General features: G+C 37.7%; 1 protein-coding gene across 1 annotated transcript; it reads left to right on the top strand.

Moving 5' to 3' along the window:
• The first annotated feature begins 1,371 nt into the window (after positions 1-1,371).
• On the top strand, positions 1,372-21,204 carry LOC102533080 (schlafen family member 11). Its single transcript, XM_006219214.4, has 5 exons — positions 1,372-1,478; positions 9,930-10,999; positions 11,890-12,018; positions 17,689-18,412; positions 18,619-21,204. Exons 1-5 carry the CDS (start codon positions 1,399-1,401, stop codon positions 19,400-19,402), a joined length of 2,787 nt encoding a protein of 928 aa, XP_006219276.4. The 5' UTR covers positions 1,372-1,398; the 3' UTR covers positions 19,403-21,204.
• Positions 21,205-23,018: the final 1,814 nt, after the last annotated feature.

The following is a 23,018-nucleotide window of genomic DNA, read 5'->3' as shown; positions in this document are numbered from 1 at the left end:
ATCAAACACTGTTACATAACCTTTCTGAAGCTTAGTTTCTTCCTAGGGATAACGGATGTTAGGGAGGGGGAAATTTCCCCCCTACCCTTCTTGAGTTCTTTTAGCTATAAATTGTCACAAGGCAGATTAACAGGAGAAAAAAAATTAATAAGTACATACAGAGGTTTCATAGAAATACCCCTCCTCCGCCCACAGCCAAAGTGACCAAAGAGGCTGTTCACATAACACTTTTAGACAAAGAAACAATTATTTGTGAAGATTTAACAAAAGGGTTTGTGCTTGGAGTAGCAGACTCATGAAGAAGGAACAGAACTTGTTTATTGAACTTTCTTAGCCTTGATTCCTTATGTGGTGATAAGGATGCTTTCTATCTTCCTGGTGCAGGGAGGACAGTTTCACATGGGAGATTTACTTCCTACTTTCCTCCACCTGTTTCTCAAGTAACTTGAATCCAAAATAATCAATATGCCATTGTGGCATATCTTGGAGCAGCCTGCTCTGAGCTCCAGCACAGAGGTACGATGAAATGGACACTTCTCAAGCAGTATTTTTTTCTTAAATGCTGTGTCTCTGGGGTTATTTGTAGGTTGTATTGCTTTTCTGTAATCAGATAATTACGTGCTCTGTTTGCCAAATGTAGGCAACGTCATGAAGTGATAATGTGGCCATATTGGAACCAGATTTGGTGCAAACTGGATTTGCATGGTTGTCTGTAACACAAGCAATTTCTATATGTCAGTCTCACGTGAATTATGAGCCAAGAGATGGTGACAAAGGGAGACAGGAAATATGGGAACCTGGCTGACCACAGTATCACCAGGGATGTTAAAAATAATAGATTCATTGTTTGATTCCTCACGTCTGGGGAAGAGTCCTAGAAACTGCATTTAAAAAAAAAGCATGCTGATAGATAAACAACAAGATCCTACTGTAGACACAGGGAAATATATTCAATAGCTTGCAATAACCTATAATGAAAAAGAATATATATATATATCTATATCTGAATCACTGTGCTGTACACCAGAAACTGAAAGTTTCTGTCAGCAGCCAAGATTCGGAACTATTTGACTGTAGTGTAAACTCCGACAGTTGGGTTTTTTTTTTTTCCTTCTTTCTTTATCCACTTCAAAGATGGCTATCTTGAATAAGCATATTGCCAGCCACTTCCCCCTCCCGCAAGGTGGCTCTTTTGTTTTCAAGATCTTGGTTGATTTGATTTGATTTGATTTTTCGGTTGATTTTATAACTGCCCATTTGGGTTGCTGTTTCTTGCTTTTTGTTTTTTTTCTTCTTCCGGCTCGCTTAGATCCCGCCCTATGTTTCAAGTTCACCAACAGGGAGCGAGCCCGCCAAATCCTACGCCCCCACCCTCCACCCCACTGAAAGCGAAACCCCATGCCCGCGCGCTCCCTTTTTTTCTCCACCCGCAACCTCGCTGCGTGGCCCCAAGGAGTGCAGTGTAACTTCAAGGTCCTGTAAGTAGTAAGTCTTTATTTTTTTCAAAGCTTCCTGATGGTTATTCCTGAAGGGTGTCTCACAATCAGAATGAGAACCAGAAAAGCCTGTCCAACTATGTTGGTTACCGAGAGATTGCGACCGGCACAAAACACTGGTTCATGACATCTTAAATTCAGTTTCCTGTAGTGCACAACACCTTTTCTCCACGTTAAAAATAACTGTTAACTCACGTTGTAACAATTCTTGCAATGTGTAAGACGGCATAGAAACGAAATAAGAGCTCAAGGGAACCGTGACTTGTGTGGGCTGGGGAGAGAAGTTGCAGATCAAAGTGGTAAGCAGAAGAAACTTAAAACAATACCAACAGCATTGGCAGTCAAATCAATAACAGGAAATCCAGCAGAAATTTCAACTGACTTCAACTACAACTGTTGGGCTTATAGAGGCTGTTAGAAAAATTAAGTGAGAAAGAGATGCACTGCTTAATTCCCTATCTGGCTCTAGCGCTGTTTTGTTTTTGTTTTTGTTTTTTCCTTATTGCATTAAATATTGGCACATTGTACAAAAATAACAATTCCTTCTTTCCTCTCAATCTTCCTTTCCAATTCCACTCCCCAGGGGGTAATCCTTAATAATAGTTTGATGTGTATCCAAACAGGTTTTTCTGTAGCTTTGTTCTCTAAGAAGTTACCTTAAACTGTTCCTTTAGAGTCAAGCCAGAACTAACACGCCTGTCACCTACTTATTAAAAGGGCAAATTTCTGCTTTCAGCAAGTGTGAAGCTAGAGAGATCCCGGCGGGACGAGGAAGTCAGATCAACTTGTTCTCCCAGCCCTTCGACCCTCCCCTGAATCGCCTCAATAAAATGGTTTGACCTCCCCCCACCCCAGAAAAGGGCAAATTTCTATTGATAGGGAAACAGTTTTCCCCACCTTGAGGCTAGAAAGACAGGCATTAAGAGGCAAGTGCATTCTAAATAGTTTTCTGAGAGATCGAAATCTAAAACAGGAACACATCTAGCTTAAGTTTCAGGGAAATCAAAACTTTACAAGGGCAGGAACATTCTAGTTTCGTTTTTCAAGGAAACAAAAACTTGGCATTCCTCCTAAAACTCGCTCTTGTTAAGCTGCAGATACTTGAATAGGACAGCACCCTGACCCTGAGGAATCTTCTAATTCTCTAGAGACCCAAGCAATGCCTGTTCAACAGAAAGGGTGGGCTGAAAAAAGGACCACAGAACTCTAAGACAAAAATCCACCCTGTGGCTACAGACCCTTCCAGATACATCTACTTCAGGCAAGAGAGGCTGAGGTGGACATATTATGCCCACATTTTTTCTTAAGTAAGAGAAACAGGAAACTGGCTCTTAGATGGGACTCACCGTCTAGCTGAGGCCAGCAATGCAGGATACAGGATTCCAGCCAGTGGATCTGATAGAGATCTGAGACAGACAGTGGTGTAGAGGATCGTAGTCTGGCCCAATCAACGAACTACCTAGGAACAAACTGTCAGAATGGACAGGAAGGGGCTAGAACCTTGGCGGGAACAAGTGCCCAATGGTTTGATCTCTATGTAAAGGGCTTTCTTGTTATTCATAATGTATACGCTTTCATTTTCAGGAGAAACTTAAGATATATTGACAGGAAGCTCTGAACTAGTTGGATCTTCCAAGTTATTTTTTTCCAAGTGTGTCAAAAATACATTTGGTTATTTTGTTTACTAATATTAACTAAAAACACTGGAAAGTAACTTGCCCAACTTTAACAAGTTGCTTCTTCTAATCTTTTTGGAGAAGGGGCACAAATAAATACAAAATTGTGAATAATTCAGTATGTGGATGGTTGAGTAATATTTGCCATGCTATAACAGGGAAAAAAATCATTTGTAGTAACATATTTTCCTAGACACAGGCAATGCCTACAGATATTCTGGGTATTTTCTTGACATCAAGTGCCACCCACATTTTTACAACATAAATTTGCTTTTATTACTGTAGCCAAGATGTTTTTTAGATCCAAATTAAATAAACAGCGAAACACTGGAGGCTATAACTACAGCACTGGCGTAGGGGAGAGAAGTAAGTCCGAGAGGGTGTGTAATGCTGGTTCTAATCCCGAGCAGGCCTTAACTCCTCTGGTTTGAGTCTTAATCTGTGAAATGCAAGATAACAGGATGCTTGAAGGCAGAGAGCCAGGTCTGAGGTTGGGATCTCCTTGGTGCAATGCCCGTTTGTTTCTTTGTGGATTGTAATTTTCTCAGCCCCAGGAGTTCATAACCCTATCATCCCCATTCCATTCTTCCCCTTGGGCCCACGCGCAGAGGCTCTGTTCCCCTTACCTCGGCCCACTCCTTACACAACCATCTCCAAACCGGTAGAGCGCAGAGCGCAGGCGCCGGGCTGACCAGCGGGAGTGCGCAAGCGCGAGCGGTGAGCACGGGAAAGCGGGACTGTGAGGTTGTGTGTGTCTGGGTGTGTCTGATGTTGCCTGAAGAGTCTTAAGATTAGAATACCTTCCTGCTACTATTCTTAAATAATGCTTCTCTAGAAAACTTTGTAAATATCATCAAATTTTTGTATTTATTGAGATAATTTTGACTTTAATTGTTCTTGTGATACGTTATTAATTAATGGTTTTTCTTGTGTACTCTTGTATTCTGAGATAAACCTAATCTGAGTTTATGTGTGCGGGGGTGTGTGTGTGTTTAAGAAGAGCAATAATAATAAACGTAAATAAGTACAAAAACCAAATAAAACAAACACTTCTTTTGTTATCCCCAATTTTGTTACTGTTACCTCAAATTGACAACTCTTGGCATTTTGCCATAGTTCCTTCAAGCTTTTTAAAAGTTCAATAAATAAAATATTGTAGATAAATTTGAAGTTCTACTAATTCATTTATTAGTTCTGGGGGTTTTGTTTAATAGATTTTTGGGGATTTTCTAGGTTTAGCTTATCATCTGTAAATAGGGACAGTTTTATTTTCCTTTTATGCTTTTTTTATGGTATTTTTTGGTCAGAAGAAATTAAAAATTTTCATCTAGGTAGCCTCTATTCCCATTATGGTTTGTAATTTTCTTGTCTTATTTAAGAACACTTCTTTCCTGGGTCTAAAGATGTTTTTAATGTGTGAAGTATTCTGTCTGGCAACATTTTGCATATGACTTTTGCCTGCCTATTTTTAGAAATTGACTCATATTTTTCTTAGGTTATCTTGTCAAATGTGTTTTATAAAATGAAGGCTGCATCTAATACCAGGGAGATTGTGCTGAAGTGGTCATACTATCAAAGAGTCATGAAAATCTTCCTGCTCTCTGACTGTCCCACTCCTGCAAGCCCTACTAATTCAGGAAATTAGTTTGCATAATGATTAAGAATCTAGGTTTTGTTTAGGAGCACTAGATATTACTGACTGTAAAGTGCTGTCCATGGGATTCTGAGTGTGTTCCCCAACCTCAGTTTCTTAATTAATAAAAATGAGAAGATAATAGTATTTGTTGTGAGGAGGCAGTGAGATAATGTATACATAGTTTTGGGTGCAGTGCCTGGCTCAATTAGGTAAGCTATTTCAGCCCATAAGGATAAGCACAGACATAATCTTTCCAACCAACCTCCTGATTTTTATCTGGATTTGACTTATCTGGTCTTCTTATATCAAAACTCTTGATCTCAGATCTTGATTTCTTGGGATTTTTCCCTATGGCCATTCAAGCTTTGGCATATATCCTGATTCTCTCTCCATATAGGGATCTTATTTCTCTTTTTCACTGTTTAGCTTAATTATTTAAATATATATATATACATATATATATACATATATATATATATATATATAGACAGATAGATAGATAGATAGCTAGATAATTTTTAAGTTTTAGGTTCACAGCAAAATTGAAAAGGTAGTGCAAAGATTTCCCATATACCCCTTGCCTTCACACCAGCATAGCCTCTCTCATTGTCAACATCCCCCACCACAGTGATACGTTTGTTACCAACATTGTTGATGAGCCTACATTGAAACATCATAATCACCCAAAGTCCCTAGTTGACATTATGGTTCACTCTTGGTCTGTACATTCTATGGTTTGGACAAATGTATAATGACATGACATGTATCCATGATTACATGATTACAGAGTATTTTCACTGCCCTGAAAATCTTCTGTGCTCCAACTATCCATCCCTCCCTTCCCAGAACCCCTGGCAACCACCGATCTTTTTACTGTCCCCATAGTTTCGCCTTTTCCAGAATGTCACATAGTTGGACTCATATGGTATGTCTTTTCACATTGTCTTCTTTCATTTAGTAATGGGCATTTAAGTTTCCTCCTTGTCTTTTCTGGCTTGATGGATCACTTCTTTTTAGTCTAGATAACATAGCATTGTCTGGATGTACTACAGTTTACTTATCCGTTCACCTGCTGAAGGACATCTTGGCTGCTTCCAAGTTTAGATAATTATGAATAAAACTGCTACAAACATCTGTGTATAGGTTTTTAATGTGGTTGCTACTTGTGTTAATCTAGACTGAGAAGCAGTCTCTCATAAACTACCAGTGAGTAGGCTAACTTTGGTCCCCAAAGTTCTTTCCCACAACTGCTCTAGCCTCCTCCAATCCATTCTCCATGCTGCAGCCAGAAAGAACTTTGTAAAAAAAAATTGTGCATCTGATGTGATGTCTTCCTGCTTAAAATCCTCCGGTGGCTTCCATTACTTTCAGAAAAAAGTCCAAATGCACAATCTGATCCCTGATCACCTTTCCAGCCTTAGTTCCTTACTCTGTCTCTCCATCTGTGTGCTTCAGTCAGCTCTTTGAATTTGACATACTCCTTCCTACTTCTCTCTGGAAAGTTTTTTCTACCCTTCTTCACCTAATTAGCTCTACCTCATTTACATTCTTTAGATCTTCACTCAAAATTTTACTTTTTCTGGAAAACTTTCTCCGAACCCATCCCCCTTCCAACTGCCAGATAAGGACACTGGTTTCATTCTAAGCTTCCCTGGCATTCTGAACTTTTATCTGTAGTAGTCATTTATTAACTGTGTACTTCTCTAAACAGTGAGCTCCTTGAGAGCGGGGACCACATCATTTGTTGTGTTCACCACTGTCTACTCTGAGTTCAGCACAGTGCTTGGCCAATAATAGATGTCCTCTAAATACTCATTAAATAAATGTAGTATTATTTATTGTTATTAAGTATTGGGAGCAATCCAAATGCTTAACAATTGAGAAATATTTAGTTCATTAATATGCATCTACTTGATTAAAAGTAATGCTGCCTTTGAAACATATAATTATAAACATAACAAACTCAAAGGTTTATAGAAGTGTTAATGATAAAAGCAGAATGCAATATTCTGTTCATTTGATGCTTTCAACTTGTTTAAAAATGTAATAGTATTAAGACCATAAGAGATAACAGAGAAATAGGTTAAAGAATTATTGATTGTCTCAATGTTCATGAAATATATAAGATAAGGATAAGACTGAACTTTGTAGCATGCTGTATTTTTGTGTGTGTGTAGGGGGGAGGTAATTAAGTTTACTTATTATTTTAATGGAGGTACTGGGGATTGAACCCAGGACTTCATGCATGTTAGGCATACAGTTTACGACTAAGCTAGACACTCCCCCTCTGCCATATTTTTTCGTGTATCAAACATTGTATATTTAATGATGTAAAAATTATATGATTTTGAAGTTTAAAAAAGTTCTCCAGTAAACCCGGTGGAACCAGGTACTTTATAATACTGTCTTTGTTAACTATCCAGATGTTTTACTCTGTTATTTATTTCAGTTCTCAGTTTTTAATTAAACCAATTTCACTTTTCTGCCTATTTAAAAATTCATTTATTTTATCAAATTTCTTAATATATGTTTTAGTCAAATACAATCTCTCTTTCTCATTATATTAGAGGAAGAAATCTACTAGAGTTTCCCATTTACTGATTTTCTTTTAGATCTTGAAGGTAGAAGAAAAGATTAGGAGTTCTCAAGCTTTCTATGCTAAACAAAATAGTGCAGACTTATTAGGTATAGAAAAGAGTTGCTGATATGAAAATATTTATTCAAGAGAAATGAATTAACATACAATACTTAAGAGTAAATGTCCATATGAATAAACATTAAAACTTTGAAGTCCAGATGTCTCAAATAGCACTTTGTATAGGACACTTTAAAGGTTATAAAATACAGAACAAGATAGTTATAAATATAAACTTTATCACAAGGAACATATCAGATAAATGAGTTAGACTGTGAATGACCTGGCTTTCTAAATAATTTACTGCTCAGAATTCTGTTCCTTGTCACACCTGCATCAACAACCCTTTTATTTGTTCAGTGCTCTTTTTAAATGATAAAGATGCTAGTGGCTTGCCTGAAAAAAAAACCCAAAAAACCAAACAAGCAAAAAGCAAAACAAACAAGAACAAAACTCTCCATCTTATTAATTAATCAAATAAGTGCTTTTGAATTTTCCAACTTCTTTCTGCCCTTCTATCTATTATTCCTGTTATTTTGTGTTCCTTTGCGATCTAGTTCTTTTTCTAAATTCTTTAAATGTTGATGTAAGTTACTCTGTTTTAATTTTTCTCTCTTACCAATATAGGCACTTAGGGCTATGGATTTTTCTCCACACACCATTTAAGGCATGTCACGGTAATTTGATGAATCCTTAACCGTAAGTCTCCAGCAAAAAGATTCTTTGTGCCCCCCATAGCAGCTAGTGTGCCCACAGTGAATACTCATTGAATGTTTCCCCGTGCTAAAAAAGATTAATACATGAGTGTTTAGATGGCATGCCTCAGTATTTAATCATGCCAAAGCGAAAAATGACTATGTAGGTAGCAGCACAATCCTGAGTCTTAAGAGCCCTCTCCTCACTGTGGTATTGTTGAGTTGTATTGATTTGCTCAGTCACTCCCAAATACAAGTTTTTTGACATCGTAAGTCTTAGAATCCATTGATCCTTCTTTTTTTCTTCCACCCTCTGCCCCGGCCATCATCATTTCCCGCCCCGTCCACCTAAGAATGCATAATCCAAAAGGTCAACCACTTTCCTATTGATAATCTAAATTCATATGCCATACTCTCCTTTAAGAAATTCTCAGAGGTAAAAGTTTTCTTTTTTATGTCATGAAGAATTGCAAGCTTTCGGGAAAATGTAGAGAGCAATATGATGAACACCACTATGTCTCCACCACCCAAAATTAATAGATGAAGTCAGTTTGAAGCTTCTTATGAAAACATTTCAACTATGCACAAGTGTGAAAAGAAGGAGAGAATAGGATAGTGAATCTCCATTTGTCAATCACCCACCTTCAGTAATCATTGAATCTTTGGCCAGTAAGTGGTACCATTAACCATCCAGTTGCCCAAGCCAAAAATCCAGTTACTAAATTTTAATCCTTTCTCTTGATATCTATCTGGTCAATACAGAGCCATGTTAATTTTATTTTCTAAATGTCTCTCTAGATATGCTCAGATCTTTTCATCCCACTGCTACGATCGTGGTTCAGGCTACCATTGTCTCTCACTTAGATTACTGCGAAACCCTCCCTACTGGTTTGCTTCTCTCTGATTTGTCCTCCACCTGTAATAATGTGGTCCCCACTCTTAAAAAGTATGCAGTAAAATCTTTTGGTGTGCAGTTCTGTGAGTTTTAACACATAAATAGATTCATATAATTACAACCACAATTAGGACACAGAACAGTCATCACCCAACAAACTCCTTTGTGTTACCCCTTTGTAGTCACACCCTCTCCTTACCGTAACCTTTGGCAACCGTGGGTCTGTTCTTCATCAGTAATGTGTCTTTTTGTTATTATTTAATTTTTAAATTTTTAAAATTTTAACGCATTTATCGTGGTATAATACCCGTACAGTAAACTACAGTAATGTGTCTTTTTAAAATGTCTATTTGTTCATGTCACTCTCCTCCTTAAAATTCTTCTTTGGCTCTCCACTGTAAGCAGCAGCCCTTTCCTAACTCTCTAGTCTCCTCTCTCATCACTCTTAGGGTCTAGCCAGACTGAACATCTCTACCACTCCGATTCACTATTCCCTTTGCTGATTTCAGGCCTTCCTACCTACTCTTCACTCTGGGGGTCATGCAATAACTCCTCCTCACCTCAGATTCCTTCACTTTTCAGATCTTGGCTTAAATGCTCTTTCCTTCAGGAAGGCTTCCCTATTCATATTAGGCTGACTCTTGATGTTCGGTGCTCCCCCCTTTAGGATATATTTCACACATCACTGCAATTACTGTATTCAACCATTTTTCCTTCCAGACTGTAAGCTCTGAGAGTCTGGGCTATGCTCATTTTTGATTTACCACTTAATCACCAGCCCCCAGCATTTAACAAGAATTCAAGAAATATTTTTAAAATAAATTAGTAAATGCAGTTTTGTGTACTGTGCAATCTATTTCTTCATCAAAATAAGATACGTGTTTTAATGGTTTCAGTTGCAGAATGAACATGGAGGAAAGAAATTCATCTTTGGTGGTAGAATTATCTTACCCAGACTTGGTCATCGATGTAGGAAAAGTAACTCTTGGTGAAAGAAACAGAAGGAAGCTGCTGCAGAAAACTGAGAGAGAGCAAGAGACGGAGAAAGTTATAAAGGCTGCGTGTGCTTTATTAAACTCAGGAGGAGGTGTGATTCGGCTGGAAATGGCAAACAACGATGAGCACCCTGTGGAGATGGGGCTGGATTTAGAAGAGTCTTTGAGAGCACTTATTCAGTCTTCAAATTTACTGGCTTTTTTCGAGACTAAGCAACAAGGGAGGCATTATTACATTTTTGTTAAGTCTTGGAGCAGTGACATTTTCCCTGAAGACAGTTCTTTTAAGCCCCGCATTTGTAGCCTGAGTTCTTCATTATACCGTAGATCTGGCACCTCTGTAGTTCCCATGGATTCAAGAGAGGCATTCAATTTCCTGAACAAGAAAAGAGATACAAAAGTCTCCAGGAACGAACCCTGTGGTAAAATTGTCAGGGTTATACATAAAGATCTCTGTAACTCGGATCCTACTTACCAAGTTTTCCAAAAAGACCAGCTTGAATATGGTGAAATCTTGCCTTTCCCGGAGTCTCAATTCATAGAGTTTAAGCAGTTTGCTACAAAACACATTCAAGAATATGTGAAAAACATAATTCCAAAGTATGTCTCTGCATTTGCAAATGCTGAAGGGGGCTATCTTGTTATTGGAGTGGATGATAAGACTAGGAAAGTTCTGGGATGTGCTAAAGAAAATGTTGACTGTGACTCTTTGAAAAAGAAAATAGAACAAGCATTATATAAATTACCTTGTGTCCATTTTTGCCAATCTCAATGCAATATAGATTTCACACTCAAAATCTTGGATGTTTTAGCTGATGGAAAGCTATATGGCTATGCTTGTGTGATCGAAGTGAAGCCATTCTGTGGTGCTGTGTTCTCAGAAGCTCCCAGATCCTGGATGGTGAAGGACAAGCAAGTCTGCAGCCTGACCACTCAGGAGTGGGTGGACATGATGATGGACACAGATCCAGGTAAGAGGGAGAAAACTCCCTCCCTGTCCTTTCTGCCTCTTTGGAACCTTCATGTTCAACAGGTTTCCCTTTGCTTCCTGTGACTTTGAACTCACTAAGCTCTGTGTTTTTTGAATCTTTAGGTAGCCTACTTTCCACACATGAGAAAAGTTTATTGGGAGATTAGAAGCTCAAATCAAGTGTCTTATAATAGGCGGTTTCCCACATCAGATGAAAAGAAAAATTGTTTGGGGATATTGCCTTGCAGTGGTGTACTGGATTACTGGCTCAAGAGCCATGTATTAAATTCTTGGGAATTTTGTGAGCCAATTGTTAAACAGACATAATTAAAAAGTAAGTTATATAGACTTATAGTTACATAAATTATGTTGAAAACAAATATAATAAATATAAAACCTAATTATTTACTACATTTTAGGATTATCTATGTTTGTGAGGTTATTTACATCTATTGTACCTGTATAAAGGAAATACTATAAAATAGAGTTACTCTGCGTTTCTTCCCAACTCTGCATTTAGTGACTTCACACGAGTAGCTTACAATTGTCCATGGTGGGGATATATACACCACAGATACACGCATAGATACGTGTAGTAAAAGAATGTGCTATGTACCATAAGAGAAATACTGACAAAACGCTATCCAGATACAGAGGGTGAAGACTTATGTTGAACGGGAAACACATTCAAACTTACAAATAACATCTCTTTTATGATGGATTTTGGCAACTTTTATGTGTAATAAAGGTACTTGTCTATACAGGGCAAATGCAGTATTATTTTGTCATCATGTCTCAAGTCATACCACCTAGATAGTCATACAATTTAGCCATTCATACGGTCTTTTCCAGTGGTGAAGAGATTAACGTGAGTTTCCTTTCTTTGTTAAGATCTTCTATGGTTGTGCAAGGACTTTGAATCTCAGCTGAGTCTGTCTAACAGGCCTCCTCTTAGCAGACCAGTGTATTCCAAGAAAGGCCTGGAACATAAGAAGGATCTCCAGCAACATTTATTTCCAGGTAGTAACTATGGTTTGCCTACTTGACACCAGCTTGTTTCTACATTAGGATAAGGGGAGATAAACTGTTATGTTTGTTTTTTTGTTTTTTAAATCCTGAAAATATGCTCTACAAAAGCTATGTGGACTGAAAATATACTCTACAAAACCTATGTGGATGAGGTGATAATGCGACAAGCATGTGGATGATAAGTAGGTTAGAAATGAGCCCTCATTGACCTCACTGGCTGAGGTAGTAGCACATAGAGAATCCAGGGACATTAGTGCTGTAAAGACCTTTTGGTCTTATAGTTCTCAAATTGGATGATCACCCACATTTCTGGTTATTTTAAAAAGTTCAGACACCTGGTTGCCCATTCCAGACTTAATAAATTAGAATATCTGAAGATAGCATCTCATAATGTGCATTTTTGTCTAACTACTCACATGATTCTGATGCTCATCCATATTGGAAGCCTTTTATCTAGTTCAACTAGAGGCATACGCTGCACTAGGAGCAAAAAACTGCCCACCTCTGGCCAGATTTTCCAGAGGAGTGGTGGTTGTGAATATGAAACAAGAAAATTTATATCAAGATGTAACACAAAACAAATAAACTGAAGATCAATTACAACATCTGTGAACATGTTTTGGGTTTAGGAGAAACAATAGTGTAACAGCACAAAATCATGTTTCAGAACCAAGGACGGTGCCTCTTTTCCTGCTCTCTTCCCTTGCTCCCAGTATGTTAAGCTTTACCTAAGAGTCCTTTGGTGTCTTCTTTCTACATTCCTAGAGAGGAAAAACCACTTGATCAACTCTATGCAGTAAATCAATGGCTTATCTGGCACTAGAATCTGATACACAGATATCCTATATATGTGTAAATGTCTCCTGAAGACCATTAAGTTAATAGATAATGACTGCTCAATTTAAGATTTTATCTTTCACCTTAACTAATTGAGATCTTTGCATTCATTTGCATATCAAATTTATATTTTAAAACTCTTCCTAATAAACAGTATTATATCCAAGAGTAAACATAAACATTGATAATTATTTTCTAAACCAGTAAACTATGTTTGAGCAGAGCTTACTACCATGGAATAAATAATATCTAAAAACAAAATGCTGGGCTTTATACTTATAGAGTGACAACCTATTATTCTGGTATAAAAAATTGATTTAAAAATTAATTTTTCAGGAATTGTACCAAACATTTGAAGAATGGACACTTTCAACACTATTTAAATTGTTCCAGAGCCATAGAAAAAGAATGAAAATTCTCAGGTTATTTTTTTAAATGAGAGTAACAGCAATTGCAGAACTTGACAGATAGTATAAAATAGGAAAACTCAGACTAATCTTACTTATGAATGAAGATGCAGAGACAGAACTCCAGGAATGAAAGGATGAAACAACATGAAGAGAGTTAGTGTTATAATCTATCATTTCTATTCATTTATGCAGAAAAATTATATGATTATCTTCTAATATACTGAAAAGGCATTTGAAAAACTTTAATATACATTTATATTTTAAAAAGACTCAATAAAATAGGAACCTATAGACATTTCTTTAACATTATACTTATGCCTATATGTCTATATCTATCAATATCCCCCAAAGATCATCATGTTAATTGGAAGATACTAGAGGCATTCTATTAAATTCAGGGACAAAACCATCATGTGCAGTACTACAACTTTTGTGAAGTAATTATTGGCCAATGCAATTAGATAAGAGAAAGAAATTAGAGGGATAAAAATGGAAGAAGATAGGACTGTATTCAAGAGACTCTAATGAAAAACTATAAACAATGAAAGAATTCAGATGGAATATAAATAATTGTATTAGTAGCATTACATGAAGCATATGTGAAAATCAATATGCAGAATTTAATATCCTAATATAACAATCAAAGAAAATACCCAATTTCAATAGAAACAAAAAGCTAAAAAATCTAAGATAAACCAATCTGAGAAAAAAGTTAAAATAATATTGAAGGACACAGAAGAATACATGAATCAAATGGAAACATATATCATGTTCTTGAAAGGGAGAGTTGACATCATAAAGTTGTCAATTCTCCCTACATTATTTTATAAACATAATGAGGTATCAATTAAAAATAGAGATTAACTTAATCTAGATAATTTTATTCTAAAGTTCCAGTGGAAAAATAAACAAGCAAGAAGAGCCAGGAAATAAAAACCTGAAAAAGAGCAGCAAGAAGGGCTATCCAGATATTAAGTCATTATAAATCCTCAATAGCATATAATTAGACCAAGGGTACAGAATAGAAGGTCCGGGAATAGATGTAAGCACATGTCAGAATTTAGTTTATGATGGAATTTCCCTCTGAAGTTAAGTGGAAAAGAATAGATCTTTCAATAAAGAGATACTGGTATAAGTGGGTAGCAATTTAGTTTTAAAATGATAGATTCACACTTTATTCCATATACCAACATAAGCTCTGAATGGATCAAGAATTAAAAAAAAATGAAAGCCATTAAGTGTTCTAGAAGAAAATATGGGTAAAACGCCATTATAATTCTGACATGAGGATTAGGAAAATCAAGGTTCAAAATCCAGAAACCGTGAAAGCAGACTGATATATATGATTACCTTTTTTAAAAAGGCATTGTGCATGGCTCAGTACAAAGTCATTGACCAACTGGGAAAAATATTTGCAACTCATATCACAAACAGTCGGCCAATGTCTCTAACATATAAAGAGCTTCCAAAAGCTGATAAGAATTAAGAAAAACTTACCAGAAAAAATCAACAAAGATAATTCAGAGAATATAAAATTCAAATGACTTTCAAACATTTGAAAAGATGCTTACTATTAATCAAAATAAGAGATATGCAGATTAAAATCAGGTATCATTTTTATTTATTGGATTGTAAAAAATTAAAAAAAAATCTGACATTATGTCTTATATCCTGCACTGTGGGGAAACAAGCCTTCTTGGACATTACTAGCAGGAGTTCACATTGGTACAACTCCACTGGAGGACAATTTGGCAATATCTATCAAAATTAGAAATACATTGACCCTTTTACCCAGTAATCCCAATGCTAAGACATTATTCTTTATATATTCCTGTGTGCATATCTATTGTACAAGGTTACGCACTGTAATATTATCATAAAAGCAAAAGATTTCAGGGAAAACCCAAGCACCCATCAGCAGGGACATATGTCACATCCATAAAATAGCTTGTTAAACCAAAAGAAAAGGAAACTATGTACTGATGTGGAACAATCTCCAGCAAATATTGCTGTGTGAAAAGTGCTGAATACTTTGCTACCTATTGTGTGAGAAAGGGGGGAATATTTGTTTGTATTTGCACAAAGAAGTTTTGGAAGAATAGACAAGAAATTAAAAAAAGAAAAAAAGTGCGATAGGGGAGTGTGATGGGATCAGGAAGTCAGGAAACAGAGCATATGGTAGTAGGTATGATTTGGTATTTGGACTTTTGGAATGTATTACCTAATTAAAACTATTTTTAAAGCCAATTTTCATTTTCAGAGTCTGCTATTCTTAGTTTGTGAACACTCACAGTGGTAAACAGCCAGTTCATGTTTTGTTTTGCAATTGGACTCCAAATATCAAGAATAGGGATGTCCTCATTATGTTAACTATTACTATTGATTGACAGTAATTTAGCTTCAGATTAAATACAGTAAATGTTTTTCTTGAAAGAAATGCAGTGGTTATCCAAAAAAGAAATTTTATTTGTAACTGAAATTATTGTTACTAAAGAAAGTCAGGGCTTGGGGTAGTAGATCACAATCAACCAGCCCCCAACGACCTTCATCCTGGTACCCTAAACCATTAGGAGTCCTCACTTGATTTCCTGTATTTGGAAAACAACCACTCTGGACACATCAGTGCTCTGTTTCCAAAGATTCCCCTAGGTCCATGGTGAGATAAGTGCTGAGTATGGATACAAAGTTCTGTGCCCTAAGCAGAGAACAGAATGGGAGTTCTGGAAAGAATGAGAGGAGCTTATCAGATGACAAAAGTAGAGGAGGTATTAGAGCCTCAGAGCACACCTACACAAGGGCACAGGGACCCCAAGTCACATGGAGAGTGGTGCACGTGGAGCAGTGACATTTATTGATAACCTAGTCTGACCCCTGTAATTCGCTAAGTGCCATGTGGAATATCAAAGAAATGAAAGGGACACTTCTTGCCTTCATATAATTTCCTAAGGAGGCATTATGTAATTAAGGAAAAATAAGATCTGTTTGACAATGAGGCAAAACATGTTTTGCTACGAACATCAAATGCTTTAGTGACTTTCTCCATTTATCAGGCAGGGGTAGTCTGTGTGGCTTGCAGGGCCATGCGGAAGAGTGAAAACAACTGAGGGTCTGGTATCTGGGACACCACCAGGTTTAGATGCTGGTTATACCATTTCCCACTGGTGTGACCATGGACAAGTCACTTGACCTATTTGAGTTCCCATTTGTTCATACGAAAAAAAGAACAATAAGCCTTGCAGAATTGTGAGAACCAGAGATGTGTGTAAACTCCCTGGTACCATCAACAAATGATGTGTTTTAATGATTTTATACTTCCTTTGGTTTCTAAAGCTCCATTTAAAACATATCCTCATATTACCCTACTTCATCCATCCCATGATGCACACTTCCCCCCACCTTTTAACATCTCCGAAATCTGGACGTGTCTCATAATAGATGCCATTTCCTACTCACCATCACCCAGGTTGCAGGCAAAATCAAGTTGTGTGAATACCTGGTACAGGTGAGAAAGCACCACCGCAAGGAACAATAAATGACTACCAATGAAATGTGAATAATTTCACTGGAAATTACCACTAGAAATCCTGATTCTGATATGTGATCTGAAAACACCACAACAGGATGATAACAATCTCTTCATTTCCCCCTATTTGTAACAAATAATCATTGACATAAGTTTTAAACTTTATGTCAATGCAAGTTTAAACTTATGTCAGTGCAAGTTTATTCTCATGTCACATAATTGTTCCTTGCTCCCTCAGGACAAAGGGGAGACTCCTGTGATGGATACAGTCTTACACAGATTTGTGAGTGATACCAGAGTTTGCTTCAGGAGAGTTATCTCAGGGTCTAATCTCAAGATCTCCCAGTGCAGGACTGTAGGGAGTTCCCTGCTAATAAGGTTTTATGTAGCTCCATCTCCTCCACAGATACTTAATGAGCACCTCCTTCCTGGGAGGGCCCCCCCTACCTCCATCAATGGGAACTGGTCAGGGACATTTTGAGATTCATGTACTTTAAGAGTAAGAAGGGGAACAAAACAAACATTTCTCAAGCAGCTACAAGGAGCAGATACTTTATACTATTTCATTTATCCCTCACCATAGGAAATGTGCTAGTGGTTTTTTGTTTTGTTTTGTTTTACAGATGAGGGAACAGAGTCTTAGAGAGGTTAAGGAATTTTCAAAGGTCATAAACATAATAAGCACATAGGCTTAGGTGAAATGTGCTGGAGTTTTCAAGGCTTCTTTTCCTTTACTGCAATATAATAATACTGGCAAAATAATAATATGCAAAAATATATAATTTGTCATAAGTAATAAGATTGAGTATAGGAATTAATTTTGATTAATTATAATTATCATTAAAATAAATATGGTTTTGCTCCTAAATTTATAATTCTTTCCATATCTAGTGTCACCAGGATGTCTGAAACGTACTCCCAAATCCCTCTGGAAGGAGCTGTCCTCGCAGAATGAAGGTCTGGAGGAATTAATCAATAAGCAAATATATCCATTCTCCCAGGGAATTTTAATTCTTTCTAGAAGCTGGGCTGTGGATCTGAACTTGGAAGAGAAGCAGGGAGTCATCTGTGATGCTCTGCTGATAACACAGAACAGCCCTCCCATTTTCTACACGATTCTCAGAAAGCCAGACGCAGGTGGGCAAGTCTACTGCACTCACACCGCCCTCACTTTGAAGCAGAAGCTGGTGAACGTAGGGGGCTACACTGGGAAGCTGTGTGTCATGACCAAGGTCCTCCACCTGAGTCCTGAGAGCAATGCAGAGTCCTTGGAGGGTTCAGGCTCTCTGATCGATTACCCTAGGGCCTATGACCTTGTGAACACCCAGCAAATGGAAGTCTTGCTGCAGTCCCTTGTGATTGTTTTGCTTGGCTTCAGATCTTTCTTGAGTGACCAGCTTGGCTGTGAGGTTTTAAATCTGCTCACAGCTCAGCAGTATGAAATCTTCTCAAAAAACCTCCGCAAAAACAGAAAATTATTTATCCATGGCTTACCTGGCTCAGGGAAGACCGTCATGGCTGTGAAAATCATGGAGAAGATCAGGAATATGTTTCACTGCGAGGCAAATAAAATTCTCTACGTTTGTGAGAACCAGCCTCTGAGGAACTTCATCAGGTAAGCAGTTGGGTCTTACTGTCACCAAATGAGGTTCAGTCTGAATTTACTCCACAACCCCCTCAACCCAAACCACCTGGTTCCATGACAGTAAGATGGTAACTTGATCTCTGACAACAGTACTGTGTTTGTAGGAGTATGATGGACTCATTTTCTTCCTTTATTTACTTTGAGAAAACCTGAATGTGTCATTTTAATTTTTACAGTAACAAAAATATCTGCCATGCAGTGACCCGGAAAACCTTCATGAATAAAGACTTTAAAAACATTCAACACATCATCATCGATGAAGCTCAGAATTTCCGCATTGAAAATGGGGACTGGTATGAGAAGGCAAAAACCATCACTCAGAGTGAAAAGGATTGCCCAGGAATTCTCTGGATCTTTCTAGATTACTTTCAGACCAACCATGTGGAATCTAGTGGCCTCCCTGCTTTCTCAGCCCAATATCCGAGGGAAGAGCTCACCAGAGTGGTCCGCAATGCAGATCAAATAGCCAGCTACCTACAAGGAGTATTGCAGGAGGTCAGAAAAAATCCTCCACCTAACATCCCCTCTGGATCCCTGCAGATGCTTCTTGAGGCTGAATGGGCTCAGGGTGTTCAGGGAACCTTAAATATTAAGGAAAACTTGACTCTGGATCAAATAGTGACTCATGTGACAGACACTTGCAAGCGTCTCTTTGAAAGGGGCTATTCTCCCAAGGATGTTGCTGTGCTTGTCAGCACTGCAAAAGAAATAGACTGTTACAAGCCTAAGCTCTGGAGAGCAATGAGGAAGAGAAGGGTAGTGCAGTTCACCGATGCCAGTGACATGGCAGGTGATCACATTGTGTTGGACAGTATCCGGCGATTCTCAGGTCTCGAAAGGAACATCGTGTTTGGGATCCATCCACAGACAATGGGTTCAGCTATCTCACACAATGTGCTTGTCTGTTTGGCATCCAGAGCAAATCAACAGCTACATATTCTGTGGCGTCGTAACATTTAGGAAGAATTCCAAACCAAACAAGATGAAGCAATTGTGATGTGGATGTCCAGAGGTGACAGTCTGCTTTGGCATTTGGGGGAAAATTCTCTTTTCGGTTCACAGGCCAACTAGAAATTTGGGCACCGCTGACACACAGAATTTGGAACTTCCTCTCTCTGGCTCTCTCCATTCAGAGATTCCCCCTCTAACTCCTTCCAGCAGCTATTGTCCCAAATTCTGTCCCCGATTCTTCCATCCAGAAAAATAGTGGTTTTCTAAAGAAGCTTTGCTAACCCTACACAGCACAGGCTATGACCCCTGCCTGTGGTTAAAAACCATAAAAACAATACAGTCTTCCTTTGTGGTCATTCTTTCTTTCAAGTCTGGACCTCGACAGTGACTTCATGAAGTTTTTTTTTTTTAATTGTCCACGGTTTATAGTTATCTGCAGAAGAGTGGTCCGCTAGGAGCTGACTTGGCCATACCAGAAGCAGAACTTGAATTCTTGACATTTCTCTTTGCTATATTGATGTAGGACTTAGGAGATTCCCAAGATAATTCAGTCAGCGACTGAGTGAGTCTTAAATCATTTTGGCAGAATAAACAGCGCTGGTACAATTATTTAATCCTTTAAAATAGTTATCCCCATTTTCTTTGCCCTCAGGATAGCCCTTATTGAGCTTTAATTGTGATAGTAAGCATTAATTGTCACTTTACAGAGAAATTATAGGCCAATAGAAAACAAACAAACAAAAAATCCATTTTCTCTGGGTTTTAGTGAAAGATAGCATTAGAGACCAAAATCTTGTTCTAAAGGTGTGTATGGGCTGTTAGGTAAACAGAACTAGGAAAGACATAGATCAACGAGTTAACATTGCAGTTTCTCAGCTCTGCTCTGCTTACTGTTCTGTAAGATACCAACTTAAATTTTAAATTAAGTATGTTCTTGAGCTGTGATTTTTCCCTTTTATATTTTGGTGGGTCATCGTTATGGACTGAATGTTTTGTGTCTCCCCTAGAATTTGTATGTTGAAGCCATTAATCCTCAGTGTGGCCGTGTTTGTAGATTTGGAAGGAAGTAATCGGTTAAATGAAGTCATAAGAGGGAGCTTTGATCTGATAATCTGATAGGATTCAAGTCCTTATAAGCAGAGACACCAGAGAGCTCTCTCTGTCCGTTTCTCTGTACACACACAAAGAATTTCATGTGAGCATAGAGGGAAACGGTGGCTGCCTACAAGCCAAGAGAAGACCTCAGAGTGAAACTAACCCTATTGACACCATGACCTTGGACTTCTCAGCCTTTACAGTGGTGAGAAATAAGTTTCTGTTGCATAAGCCACCCAGTCTGTGACATTTTGCTGTGGCAGCCTGAGCAGACGAATATAGCCGTAGAATTATTCTTCTAACTAAAACAGTGATACTCAATAATGCTACTGCAATTACTTACTTGTTTTTCTGTCTATAAGAACCCTTTTAAAACATAAATCCAAATAATAACAATAAAATATTCCTATAACTGATGGAAACTTAAAACAGTACATGGCTAATATTCCATTTATTAGTAATCTTATTCTACTGATTTGTCTCCATAATGCAAAGTTTGAATTTCTCTGCGTATCTTTCTCGTATGTGTTTGCTCATGGAATTCCAGCTCCTTGCCTTAAAACCGTAGGTCTTCTAACTTCAGAAAAATAAGATATATCATCAAATCAGGGGGGAAAAAGTTCTTTCTTTCTGACTGCATTAAATCAGATACAACTCTGCACCAGTTATTCTTGTAAATGTTGTTTCTAATAAATTGGTTTTGTAAGATCTCTGGACCTCAGAGTTGCAATGTCTGTGAAAGTAATTCTTATAAAGTCTAATCCTGGGGGGAGGGTATAGCTTGGTGGTAGAGTGCATGCTTAGCGTACATGAGGTCCTCGGTTCAATTCCCAGTACCTCCATTAAAAAAATAAATGAATAAGCCTATTTATCTCCCCCACTCCCAGAAAAAAGCAAACAAATCAAAACAAAAAAAGTCTAATTCTTACTGATTGTGTCACTTAATGATTTATGTATTGCCCTAGTAATAATATTTTAAAACAATATCATATTTTTAAACTGTATACTCAAGTGTCTGTTTAGACAGAAGAGGATTACTGATGCTGCCTTCTATTTCCATATGAATGAAGAAAGTTTTTACCTTGTATATCTGCTGCATTTCTGTTTTAGGTCAAAATTTGAGTTTGTGTCTCACTAAACTGGAAAAAAAATGTTGCTCTAAAATAAATGATTAAATTGGGGGAAAAGGGAGCGCTGAGGCCAGTATATAGGGCCAAATATGAGCCAGCAAAAAGTTAAACAAGATTAACCTCTGACTGGGTTTTGCTGGGGTTCCCGCCTGCCTGCAATCTGGCTCTAGCCATTTGGGACCTAACTTCACTAAAGATCTGAAAATGTACCCAGCCATTATAAAATAAAATAAGATGTTTTTTAATTTTAAATTTAATTTTTATTCTGGAACAGCTTTAGACTTACAGAAGAGGTACAAAGGTGGTTCAGAAAGTTCCCATATACCCCTCACTCACTCCCTTGTTTTGTTTGTATCTTATATCTGGTTCATTTGTCACAACTAAGGAACCAACCTTACCACTCTATTCTATTAATTAAACTCCGCACTTTATTTCAGTTTCTTAGTTTTTCCCTTAATGGCCTTTTTCTTTTTGTTCTGGGATCCCATCCAAGATACTACATTACACTGAGTAGTCATGTCTTTTTAGCTTGTTTTGGTCTGTGACAGTTCTCAGGCTCTGTCTCTGATGAGAGGTACTAGTCAGGCATTTTGTAGGATGCCCTTCAATTTGGGTTTGCCTCATATTTTTCTCATAATTAGACTGGAGTTATGAATTTTTGAGAGTAAGACCACAGGGTCAAAAAGTCATTCTCATCACATCGTATCAAGGACATAGGCGATCAACGTGACTCATCACTGATGATGTTAACCCTTCTCACCTGATTGAGGTAGTGTTTGCTAGGTTTCTCCACTATAAAGTTCCTTTTCCCCCCTCTTCTGTGGGAGTGCAAACTTGGGTTAACAAACTTTGATATTGTAATGATTGCTTTTACCAAATCATATTCTCACCTTTATGTATTCTCACCTTTATGTAAGCACATGAGAAATGTATAATCAAAACCAATGCTTTCTATGTTTGTCATTATACTGCTACTTCACAGCAAAATGTCTAAGAGCACACAAGGCTGATCTCTCAATACCAGTCACCACCTTATCTATAGAACTTAGCTTAGTTGCCTTAAAGCTGCTTTGCTGGCAGGAATCTGCTACAATCTGTCTCCTTGCCGTAAAAAGCAGAGACGGGCTTTGGTCGCTTCCCTTAGTTCAAGGTCATAGATTCAGGGCTGCTTGTGCTTATGGAAAACAATAACTTGTCCCTTGCCCCAGCTGGCAGGACATGCTTTGCTTATCAGGCATAGGTGAATAGAGTAGGCTGCTCCTGCTCATGGAAGACTGTGACTAAGCCCTTAGCTGGGAACAGCTGGGCTGCTTTGAATGCTTAGACAATTTCTGATCATTATATGGAGACTCTGTGGTGGTCTGGTTTTCATTAACAATTGTTCAGAACACTATAACCTT

The sequence above is a fragment of the Vicugna pacos genome, chromosome 16, assembly GCF_048564905.1.
Source record: "Vicugna pacos chromosome 16, VicPac4, whole genome shotgun sequence".
NCBI lineage: Eukaryota > Metazoa > Chordata > Mammalia > Artiodactyla > Camelidae > Vicugna > Vicugna pacos.
Note: the sequence above shows the minus strand (reverse complement) of the source record. Positions and strands in the feature narration are given on the sequence as shown.

Coding starts and splice junctions, on each gene's coding strand:
- LOC102533080 (XM_006219214.4), top strand. CDS start 1,399: ATGCCCGCGCGCTCCCTTTTTTTCTCCACCCGCAACCTCGCTGCGTGG. Junction 11,000..11,889: donor GATGATGGACACAGATCCAG/GTAAGAGGGAGA, acceptor TTCTTTGTTAAG/ATCTTCTATGGTTGTGCAAG. Junction 12,019..17,688: donor CCAGCAACATTTATTTCCAG/GTAGTAACTATG, acceptor TTCCATATCTAG/TGTCACCAGGATGTCTGAAA.